Below are 12434 nucleotides of genomic sequence, written 5' to 3' on the forward strand. Positions count from 1 at the left end.
AGTTAGTAACTTCCATATTTGTAAGAGAGGTAGGGTGAGAAGTTTAAAAATCATTTTAGTTTCAATAGAAATATTAGGATTTTGTTAGAGGGGACTTGAGGTAGGGAAGGAGAATGATAGTGGTTTTAGAATGTTCAATTCAACAAACTTTTCGTGTCCATGTGCAAGGCGGTATGCTAGCTGCTAAGGGTGTGGAGCAATTAAAATATGTGTTTATTCTTTAGCACCTTTTAGGTGAAAGATATAATGATACTTTTAATATACTGGAATTTGATGAGTGATAGGATAGGGGTATAAAATGAGTTTTAGGTCTTGCTAATTTTCCCCCTTGTGAAGTGTCTCAAATTTATCCTCTCTACCTCTCTAGTTTAAGTCCTCGTTGGTACTTGACAATAGAAAAAGATACCTAGTTTGTATCACGGCCCTGTATCTTCCCCAAATCCATTTTGTTTATTGTTCTCAGACTTACTACGTCACCTCTTTTCTTAACCTCTTGACTCCATTTACCTGAAGAGCAAAGATCATACTCCTTAACTGGGATTTAAAGGCTTTTCACACTCTGAACTTAGGAAGATAGTGCAACAATATTTTCCTTTTTAAATTTAAAGAGTGTGTGTCTTTTCATCTTTGTGTCTTTTCTCTTTTGATTTCTTTTGCCACTACTTTGCTCCCTCCCTTTCTGCAAGGGGGGCTTCTTTTTGTCTGTTAGGTTTTGCTCAGCTTTTAATTTCACTATTCCTGGCAGGCTTAATCAAGTTCTCTTCTTTGCTTCTGTAGTACTTTATTTATGTTGCTACTGTAATCCTTAGTTTAGCACTTTGATATATATTTAATTACCAATCAGAATGTCTCCTTTGCAACGTTGTGAGCTTCCAAGGCAAGGATCCGGATTTACTAAACTATGTTTCTTTTGGCTATTGTAGTCTTGAATTAAGTACTCATTAAATAAATGTGCTAGTCACAGTACTATTGATCGTACGTTTTCAGTTCTTTTCCTTCTGGATACATGCTGGGATTGTACTTCCCTATCCCATTAAATCAGACTTGGTCAGGTGACTTGGTTTGGCCCGTGAATTGTGAGTGAAAACGAAGTTGTGTATGGTGAAGTGTGTACCCAAAGATCTGAAGCCTTTAAGATTGGGTCTGCAATTTTCCTGTTCCCTTTCCCTGCCACAATGTTCTAGATGGTAGAGGCTCACTTAACCCTGGGGTCCAAGTAAGGGTAACATGGAATAGGCCCTCAAGATAGGCATATAACATGAACGAGAAAGAAAGCTTTGCTATATATTTTTTCTGATTTTTAATCCTTTTAAAATTCATATTTTATTGAAATATAATTCACATACCCTAACACTCACCCTTTAAAATGTACAATTCAGTGATATTTTCGTATAATCACAAAGTTTTGCAACCATTACCACTAATTTCAGAACATTTTAGTCACCCCAAAAAGAAACCCAAGTACCCGTTACTTTTTTTTTTTGACTGATACAGTAAGTATTTAAATTGACAACATTTAGCATATTCTGTTTTGCCCCACTACAATTTGGATAATTGAATTTACAATAGTTGCCCCTCTGTATCTGCTGGAGGAATAGTTGCATGACCCCCAGAGGACACTGGAAACCGCAAATAGTGATGAACCTGATTGCCGTCAACACATTTCTGTTCATGTCTTTAATACCTTTTCATCTTAACTAAGTCCTTATCATGCACTACGGCTATAACTTTTGCAGTTTGAGGTGCCACAGCAAAACTAGCTTGGATTTCTTTTTCCTTCCTCACAATTTCACAGTTAGAAGATTCTTTCTTATTGTAGGTCCTGGCAACCTCAGCATATAATTTCTTTTCTTTCCTTATTAAGTGGAGAACTTTTACCTTTTCACTTAAAAGAAGTGCCTTATGGCTTCTCTTTGGCGTATCCAGATTGCCAGTATCACCCTTTTGCACTTTGGGGCCATTATTAAGTAAAATAAGGGTTTCTTTAACATAAGCACACGATACTGGGACAATCCATCTGATAGATGGCTACTGAGTGACTAACGGGCGGGTAGCATCAGCAGCGTGGGTACGCTGGACAAAGGGATGATTCATGGCCCAGGCAGGATGGAGCTGGATGGTGTGAGATTTCATCATGCCACTCAGAATGACACACAGTTTAAAACTTACAAATTGTTTATTCTGGAATTTCTATTTAATATGTTTGGACTGCAGTCAACTGTGGGTAACTGAAACCTCAGAAAGGGAAACTGGATGGCGGGGTGGGGAGTGCTACTATAATGGATACATAATCCTTTACTCTTAAAACTGTCTTAAATGAGACTTCCCCATTTTGATTTTTTTGTGTCTCTGTCTGAATCCAGAATCCATTGGAATAATTGTGACGCCTTTTCTCCCCAAGTGATGTTGATAAATTTATTGTTTACATTAACATACTTTATCAAATTGAGAGTATATTTTCAATTTCACCAAATAAAAATACTCTGACGTTTTGATGTAGTAGCTTTATACTCAGTAACCCATTAACACGAGTGTTCCTTCCAACAGTTTTGTCAGTGGTTTGGAACTTACCCTATACATTAGCCCTAGTAAACATGGTTTAAACAAATTTGGTTCCCAGGCCAGGACAAAAAGTTAAAGTGGGAGGAATGGCACCAGTAATGCTAACCTGGGTTCAGGGCCTTGATGAGGAGAGGCCATAAAGACAAAAAAAGGGGGAAGGGGGAAAATGTTGCAATTTTTATTCTCAGTAGGGCTGAATTTATAATAGTTTAAATGAGTATTTGTCATCTATTTTAATTAAATGAAAGTTAATTACATTTAAACCATTTATTTTAATAAAATTAATTTTGATGTCTTTTAAGCTAAGTATTTGTTGGTTTTCAGCTAAATATAATTTGACTCCAAATACAATCAATAATGGAAATTCATAGAAACTAAACCATAATCATTCAACAGTACTTAACTTTGATTCACTCCACACACACCAGCTTGCATGTAAAACCTTTACTGCCAAACTGCCAATAAAGTGAGCCAGAGTCCCTTGGTGTTTGAAATCATAGCAAGGATTGCTTTGCTATTTGTTTTTTTTCCAGTGGGTGGCAGCATAACTCAACTAGTTGTCTTGTATGTGGTCATTTGAAATTTTATGTATTTTTAAGAGGCTTTAATTTCTATATCTGTTGAACTGAAGAGTGTGTTCCAAGAAAACTTTCTTCCCCCAAGTATACTATTTACTCCTTGCTAGAGTGAAGAAGATTTTAGATAATAAGAAAATTGCTTGATACGCTTTCTTCATAGATTTCAAATAAGATAAATATCATTGCTTACTGGTAAATAGCTCCTCACATGTGCATTTTACTGAAAATTTTTCAGAATGAGTTATTTGGAGATCTATTTTTTACTCTAAACTAGAACTTAAAGCAGTCGTTATAGCAAAGTTGTTTTTATCTCAGAGAATTTGCCAGTGAGACACCCTAACCCTCAGTCATTCCATAAGCTGTCATTGAGACTATAATTCTAATAAGTTTACTATTATCCTTTGAAAGCAGGGACTGTGTTTGCTTTTTCCTGTGCCCTCATAGAGCTTGATATAATATCAGGGCCCCAAATAGAGATCCAGTAAAAGTACTTATTAGAAGCTAATAAAAAGTATGTGCTTGCTTTACAGCTGATATTACTAGGAGCATCTACTTGTTACAGTTAAAACAGCATCTTGAATTCAGAAAATGAGGAAAGTAAAATCACTTAAATAATGGACAGTTATTTGCATTTGTTTGTTAGCACAGTGTACAGAGTATTAAATATAATTATGAATTGTATTCTTTTAAAAATACACTCTTTGTTTTCAGATAGAGTTATGTACTTAAGTTGGAGAAGATAAGGGAAAAGATTTCCTTAAAAAGAAAAATAATAAGCAAATAGCTATAAGTAGTGTTGACTAAGTGTTATGAGATGAGGTACAGAGGAAAGTGAGAAGTCATCTTGGCCTGTCTGGCTTCGTTGGATATTTTCTCCATTAAGTAATCTTTGAACTTTTTATAACTGCTCAATGTAACCTAACTAATCAGTTTAAAAGCTAGGATTAGAACCCAAATTATCTCACGGTTGTGTAGATAAGCTAGAGGAATCACAGAGGCCAGACTTCACTTTATTATTCAAGCTGAAATAGTATTTGGAAAATGAGAAAAGTCTTATTTTAGAAATAATCAAAAACAATTTTCCGTATAGTAGTAGTAGTAATAATAGCAGTTAACTTTGAGAGGTAAGAGATCTAAGTGAAAAGAGAAACGTCTACTATCTTGTTAGACTCATTTGGACTTCTTTATCATAGCTTTTAATTGATAACCATTTCCTAAAACTTATATTAGGAATGTCTAGTATGTGTATTATAGCTCATAATAGCTCCTGAAGATCATTTACCTTCTATATAACTTACTATTTTTTGGACATTATTCTGCTATGGAAAATAATATCTGCACATCAAGAATGGGAATGGAATGAAAATGTAATGTCAGGTGTATTTGTCTGTTTGGTCCCTGGTAGTTCCTGTGCCCCTGAGCCTTGGGAGTGGGGCTTTCTCAGTGTTCGATCCCCCTTCTCCTCACCCCAGTTGCAGATAGCCTTTGCACCTCCCCAGCTCAGTGTCTAGAACAGGGATTGGTAAACTTTTTCTCTTAAGGGTTAAGTAGTAAATATCTTCACAGGCCTTGTGGTCTTTGTCCGATTATTATACTCAACTCTGCTGTTGCAGCCATAGACATTATGTAAGTGAATGAACATTGCTGTGTTCCCATAAAACTTTATTTATAAAAACAGGTGGTGGACCAGATTTGGTCTGCAGGTTTTAGTTTGTTGATCCCTGGTCTAGAGTGCAGGTGGGTTCCCCCCATCCCATCCTGGGGCAACCAAATTTTGTCTTGTATCTGTGGGGGGCCTTGGGAGCGAGCAGATTTCCTGCACTTCCATCTGCAGCAGTGTATTTTTGCTTTGTAATAGTGCAGAAACCTGGGCATGAGTGGATTTTATACCATGCTGAAAATGGTGGTGATACTAACAAATTTTTTTTTTTTGATATTGGGTAATGAAACGTATCAACATTGGGAAGATTCACATAACTCAATGAATCAATATTTTCCAAATGACCAATTCGTGATGTTAAAAATGTGTGTGTAAAGGATCCATTCAAAGTAGAAGACAGACCAATGGGTTTTAATGTAATAGAGTGCAAAAAATCCATTAATAGTTTCAGATTTCATATTGTAACTAACCTTTTAAGAAACTACCACTTACCAATTTTCAGAGAAGAATATCTACAATTATCTGAAAAGACTATTAAAATATGCCTTCGTTTTCCATTTACATATGTGTGTGAGGCTAACTTTTCTTCATATGTTAATACTTCAACCAAAACAATATATTACAACCAATTCAATACAGAAGCAGATAGAAGAATCCAGCTGTTCTATTAAGCCTGGCTATAAAGAGAGTTACAAAAATGTAAAAACAATGATAGTTCTCTACTAAATTTTTTTTTTCGTTTTGGAAAATAGTTATTTTTTGTAAAAATATATTAAGATGCAATGAGTTTATTGTCATTTTAGAATGAATACATATCTTTAAAACCCAGTTTTAATTTCTATTATGATAAATAGTCATAGATATAACCCACATATAAACAAAAGCTTTTTGGAATCTTCAGTTATTTTTAAGAATGTAAGGGGTTCCAGAGACCAAAATGTTTGAGAATCACAGAATAAAACCGACTCCAAGGTACATGGTTAGGGAAAGTGCAAATCTGTGTGATTATACCTTATCATTTGTATAAAAAGAACTGTAAATAGGACATTTATTTTCTTGTATAGTCATAAAATCCTTCTGGAGGGATATAAAAGAATTAAGTATTGGTTCAGAGAGGAAGGAATGAAAGGTAAAACTCTTTAATCTAAACCCATTTCAACTTATTTGAATTTTAAACCAGATAAATGTATTACTCATCAGGAAAAAAAAAAAAAGAAAGAAAACATTCCCAGCCAGTAATATTACAAAATTAAAGGAATCTAGGTTTGTTATGAAAAGTTGGAGCAAGTTTGGAGTAATGGATATTATTTTTCTGGCAGCTTACTTTTTCTTGTTTTGTTTGAGAAAAAGTGAAGCTTGCTTATTTTAAGGGCAAAAAATCTCGTATAATATCCAAGCCAAATACCATCATGTTGAAATAATATAAATCAAATAGGTAGCATTTTCCCCAGTGGGGCCCAAAGTACACTGAAATTAACTTTTAAGGAGGAACAGTTTTACTAGATTTTTTAAAATGGCATTGATTTCTAGGTTCCTAGTAAAGAGATTGGGTTTATTTTAGAAGACTGTTATAATTTATAGTTCTGTCATTTAAAAGGTTTTGAATAAGTGTTACATGAAATGTAGAAGTAAAAAGGCTAAGTAAGTGTTCTGACATTTGATTCAGTACAAAAAGTACGTTTTAATACTCTTAACCTTTGAGGCTTTGAGAGTTCTCGAAAAGAAGAACAACTAAGGAATTCAATTTTATTTATTCTGTCTACTATTAAATGCGCCTTTTGATCAATGTTCATACTTTTAACTGTTGGATAGATAAAATGTCCTTTTATGAAAAGGGAAAATTATTTTAATGCAATAGCTTTTAAGATTTTCTTTTTTCATATAGTTCTTCTAAATATTATATCTTTGAATGCTGAAATATCATTTCCAGAGTTCTTCGAAGCAGTTTAGAGGAAAATATTACATGTGATTCTGTTCATTAGTTATAGTTTAAAGTTTTCCTATAATGTTGAACCATTTCCTCCTGGTTCTTTGGTAACAAAGAATACTTTTAAAAATATTAATGGATTTTTTTTTTAGTACTAGACAAATGGGTAGTTAATTCAGAAAGGAGTTTTACTTACTGTTACTTAGTGGCACATACATGTATAATACCTAACATTTTTGAAAGCACTTACACATTATTTTCTTGGATTTTCGGCACATCTTGGAAGTAGCACAGTATTTTTCCTATTTTAGATGTGTGGAAATTGAAATTTAAAGGGCTAAATGAATTGCCTAATGTCATACAGCCTTGTTAAATAATAAAATAGGATTTTAGATTTAAACAAAACTCTGTCCTTGCAAAAAAATGCATTTATCTATATCTACTAGGTTCTAGGCACTGTGGTTAGCGGTGGAGGTATATAGATAGGACACGTCTTGCTCTGCTGGGGCTTGAGAAGTTAGTGGCAGAGAACACCCAATGGGAGAAGCGCCCAAGTGCAGTGGTGCCTCATTGAAGGGCCGTGTAGCTCAGACAGTTTTTGAGGAAGTGACACAAATCTTGAGGAATGACTAGGAGAAGTTAACCAGGGTGAGTCTGATTAGGGGCTATAGAGGGAGATGTTCAGGTAGAAAGGGCAGCAAAGGAGGCCTTAACACACTGGTCTCGTTTGAGAAATACTAGTAGTTCCTTTGTCAGTACTGTGCTGGGCTGCATGTGGGAAGGAGCAGGCTGTGAAACCAAGAAAGGTAGACAGTGTACTTGAAATTGAGAAATTTGAGCTTAAAAAAAAAAAAAAAAGGTTTCAGAGTGCCAAAAAGGGAATTTAAATAGGGGTAGAAGGTCTCAGATTGACCAAAGTTTGAGTCTTAGTTCTTGAGCTTATTAGCTGTGGAATCACAGTCAAGTGGCTTTTCCTGAGCCCAGTTGCCTCATATGTAAGATGGAAATAACATTCAGTTTGCAGGTAGTTAAGAGGACTAAGAAAAAGAAATGTAAATAAAGCATCCAGCATGTACCAAACCTGTAAGTACTCAGTAATGGAACTTGAATTAGGAGAAATAAAGATAGTTTTCCACACATATTCTAAGTAGAACTGAAAAAAAAATGAGTTGAATCTTATTTTAAAATAGTATTGGAACATTTAGACATTTCTAAAATAGCTGAAATGGTTTTATAATTTCACATGTTTAAATTTAATATTTTGGAATCTTTTGGTATAGCATTCTTAATATCTGTTTGAAAGCAAGACATTATATGTAAGATATGGTTGTCAAGTTATAGAGACTGCCACAAATTAGACCTTGTTTAGAATCAATTTTGTTTGCATTGTTTTGTACCTTGCCCATCCCCCAACACCCTGGCCTAGAAATGAATTGAGTTGGAAGACCTGGATCTATCATTTGCTAACTCTCTAATCTTAGGTAAATTACGGACCCATTTAGGTGGTTCTTTAGTATTAAAATGGTTTACCTGATTAATTTAGCTTTAGGGAATAAAATGAAGTAGTACATGGATGCCCTTTTGTAAAATACAGTGTCTTAGCTTGGGCTGCCATAAGAAAATGCAGTTGACCCTTGAACGACATGGGTTTGAATTGCATGGATCCACTTACATGTGGATTTTCTTCTACCTCTGCTGCGCCTGACACAACAACACCAACTTGCGCCTTCCTCTTCTTCCTCTTCCTCAGCCTACTCAATGTGAAGACGAGGATAAAAACCTTTGTGAGATACACTCCACTTAATGAATAGTAAATATATTTTCTCTTCTTTATGATTTTTCTTAGTAACATTTTCTTTTCTCTAGCTTTATTGTAAGAATATAGTACATAATACATATACAAAATATGTTAATTGACTGTTTATGTTTTCGGTAAGGCTTCCTGTCAGTAGTAGGCTGGAAGTAGTTAAGTTTTGGGAAATGAAAAGTTATACACGAATTTTCAACTGTGGGGGGTGGGGTTGGTTCCCCTAATCCTTGTGTTTAAGGGTCAACTGTACCACTGACTGGGTGACTTAAACAAAGAAATTTCTTTCCCACGGTTCTGGGTGCTGAGAAGTCCAAGATCAAGGTGCTGGCTGATCCAGTTCCTGGCGAGGGCTGTCTTTCTGGCTTGTAGATGGCTGCCTTCTCACTGCAGTCCTCACATGTCCTTTTCTTTGAGCCACGTGGGGCAGTGGGTGAGAGAGCTCGTGCACTCCGGTGTCTCTTCTTGTAAGGACACTAATCCTATAGGATCAGAGCCCCACCTTTGTGACTTCATGTGGCCTTAATTCCTTCCCTGCTCCAAATAGAGCAGCCCTGGGGGTTAGGGCTTCAACATATGAATTTTGGAGGGACATATGAATTCAGTCCATAACACAAAATGAAGTTGGAAGTGCTCTCATTCGACTTTATGATTTGGTATTTTGTAACAATGAGTTAATGCAAGGCATGTATTATATTTTTACTACTCTCCAGAGTTGCAGATGTATATGGATCATTTGAGTCCATGCTTTCTAGCTAATAGTATTTATAATTGATTAGCTACAGAAGCTGTTTACAACCAAGTCAGCATAGAACTCAGAATATTAGTGTGCCTAAGGTAATTATAAAAATTCATTAGCCTATTAATTAAGTATACTATTAATATACTTATTAGTATATTAAGGTAATACCACTTCCTTGAATTTCTCCTTCCCCCACCTCATTCCAGGCTGAAATATAGTTTAGTTTCCATAGAAAAGGTCTACATATTTCAGTGATAATTTAAAAAGTCATACTGTTCATCTTAATTTTGAATACACCTTTTTACTCATTAAGAGAGTAAGCCTTTTAATTAATGTGTTATGGTTACACAGTTTTTAAGGATGGCTAAGTAAAACCTGAGTTTTACATAGCAGATTTTGGAACAAAGAAGTCTTAACTAAACTTTGGAGTATAGCACCTTCCTTTTCTTTATTGTGAATCTCGGTATGAATTTTGAATTCCTTCTAAGTCTATTTTCATTTCAGATTGTGATGGAAGGTCTTTTTCCTGGTTTCCCAGAATGATCACATTTATGTCTTTCTCATAGGCCAGCCCTCCAGATCTCTATATTGAAAGATTTAATATAGCTCTTGGACAATATATGGGAGCATTGCAGAGCATTGTGCCTCTTTTCATATATATGGTAAGTTAGAGCCGTTGCCTCCTTTCCAAATACCTAGGTGTATTGGTCTGAACACGTATAGATGCAGAGAATTAAGCATGTTCTATTTTTCTTTTACTATATTTTGTGTTAGAAATGGAAATTAAGTTATTTCAGTAATGTTTGATAGTTGTTGACATAGAAGAATTATTTAGTTATTTTTCCTTTTTCTTAATATTACATAAGTAACAATTGCTGAATAGAGAGGTAAGAATTAATGATAAGCAATTACCCAGTGAACATTTATTTTATTTGTGCCACGTGAAGGCACCGTGCTTGGTCCTGGGAAAATGAAGATATATAAGATTTTTTTGTCCTCAGAAAGTAGAGAGTTAAGATATGTATCTAAAATATGACGAATGATAAATGCCAGGTAAGTCATTCCATAAAAAACAGAACAATAAAGTATTTCTTTTATCCTGATGATCTGTTATATTTGGACAGTTATGTTATAATTTGTAGACTATGACTTTGTTGATTTGCTTTCTCCTGATTTTAAATATACAAAATCATAGAATCTTAATGTTATTAGCGCCTGTTGAACAGAGGGGCCATTAGAAACCATTACCCTAATTCTTCCTTATTAGATTAGGGAATAGGATGTTTAGGTGGATCCTACATTCTATATCATATAGATTACTATATGTGGATACCTATCTTAAAGATGACTTAATCACCATAAAATGCACTTTACTTACAAAAAAAATTTACCTCCACCTTTAATTTAGAAGGCACTCTCCAAAAGTTCTTGTAGTACTTCATGATTTTCATTTACACTTATTTATTCCTTGGATACTGACAACAATTTTAAAAGTTAATAAGAGTTTTCTAGTTAAAATAACATAGGAGAGGCCAGGCACAGTGGTTCACTCCTGTAATCCTAGCACTCTGGGAGGCCAAGGTGGGAGGATCACTTGAGGTCAGGAATTGGAGACCAGCCTGAGCAAGAGTGAGACCCCGTCTCCACCAAAAATAGAAAAAAATTAGCTAGGCGTGGTGGTGGGTACCTGTAGTTCTAGCTACTTGGGAAGCTGAGGCAAGAGGATCACTTGAGCCCAGGAGTTTGAGGTTGCAGTGTGCTATGATGATGCCACTGCACTCTACAGAGCGAAACTGTCTCAAAAAAAAAAAAGCAGAAGAAACTGGTTTTTGCCTTGTCTTTTACCAAGACTTATCTTAGAAGAAATTGATAATGAGGCTTTTCTTTTTGTTTAAATGCCAGAACTCCTTTATGAATCATGAAACTAGTGAAAAATAGTATTGATGATTAGAAATAAGTTCATCTGAGTCAGCAAAATTAACTTCTTGGAAAGGGTCAGGAAGCCTGGGAGGTAGCCACCATTGTATCATTTTGGTGAAAATCCTCTCATGGTTTATTCGCCAGGAATGTATGTTAGGTCTAAGTATCTTGTACTTATAGAGGAAATATTTTATTTCCATTCTAGCAAACTCCTTATTCTTGCTGTTTTAAAGTTTTCAATGGAGACTGTGAATGGAAGTGGAGCTGAAAGACAGGGCCTATTTGTGGATAAGGGCATTAAGGGAGAGTAAATAGGTTTCAAACTTCCATGTTTACCATTTTAGTGGCATTTACCAGTAAGCATGTTGGCTAGGTGCATTAGTGATAAAAAAACGTCTAACTTATCATGACTTGGATTTTGAGTCAAAACATGAATAGCTAATTTGTAAAAAATTAGATTAAACAAGATAGGAAAGTGATTTATACTTTTCTGTAGTGCTGTTGTTACTTTCTTAAACTTTTTAGTAGGATCTTGGAGTTTTTAAGAAGTCTATCATTTAAGAATAAATGAACTTCAAACTTACCCTTCCAGCTAGCAAAATTCAAATAAGGGATCTTAGGTTGTAAAGTAAAGCTTGTTTTCCTTTTCTCACACTTGTGAGGGCAGAGATACTTTTCTTATAGATTAAGAGCCTGAATTTGCTTTCTAGTTATTTGTGAAATTTTGTTAGTAAATTGTTTTTATTGTCCAGAAGATAGAAATTCTTCAAACTTTGGTACTGCTTTGTTGGAAAAGTATATTACTTAAAGAAAATAGTTTGAAATGTTAACCTGTTAGGGCTATAATTGGCAAAATGTCATTTCCAACAAAGCATAGAAACAGAAATTTTTAAAAATATTACTTATTAGTTAAAATTAGTGGCTTTGTTATAGGTCTGTCTATATGAATATTTTAAGAAATCAGTCATTAAACTAGAAAATAAATTGTGTCTAAGACCCTAAGTTACCAGAAAAGATTCTTATTAAAAGACACAGAGGTCAAATAAAGGCAGATATTTTTGTTTAGAATTTTGAAACTTAACATTATTGTACATGAGAAAAAGTTGAATGTCCCCTGTTATTTAAAGAGGTCAAATGAGAGTTCTAAGTACTTTTGAAGTTTTCAGACTATTTCTATTTAGTGAGTTCTGGTTACTTAGTAAAGAGTAGGAAGGGCATGTTAAAATGCTGTCTTAAAC

At 34.6% G+C, this 12434-nt stretch overlaps 1 protein-coding gene across 1 annotated transcript in view; it reads left to right on the plus strand.

Moving 5' to 3' along the window:
* CACUL1 (CDK2-associated, cullin domain 1) overlaps positions 1-12434 on the plus strand; it is a 109836-nt gene that overhangs the window by 54986 nt on the left and 42416 nt on the right. Inside the window, exons 3-5 of the mRNA XM_012642387.1 lie at positions 4871-4877; positions 9843-9938; positions 11341-11344. Of these exons, the coding sequence (XP_012497841.1) occupies positions 4871-4877; positions 9843-9938; positions 11341-11344 (107 nt within the window). The remainder of the gene's footprint in view (positions 1-4870; positions 4878-9842; positions 9939-11340; positions 11345-12434) is intronic.

Source organism: Propithecus coquereli, unplaced genomic scaffold, assembly GCF_000956105.1.
Source record: "Propithecus coquereli isolate 6110/MARCELLA unplaced genomic scaffold, Pcoq_1.0 Scaffold179, whole genome shotgun sequence".
NCBI lineage: Eukaryota > Metazoa > Chordata > Mammalia > Primates > Indriidae > Propithecus > Propithecus coquereli.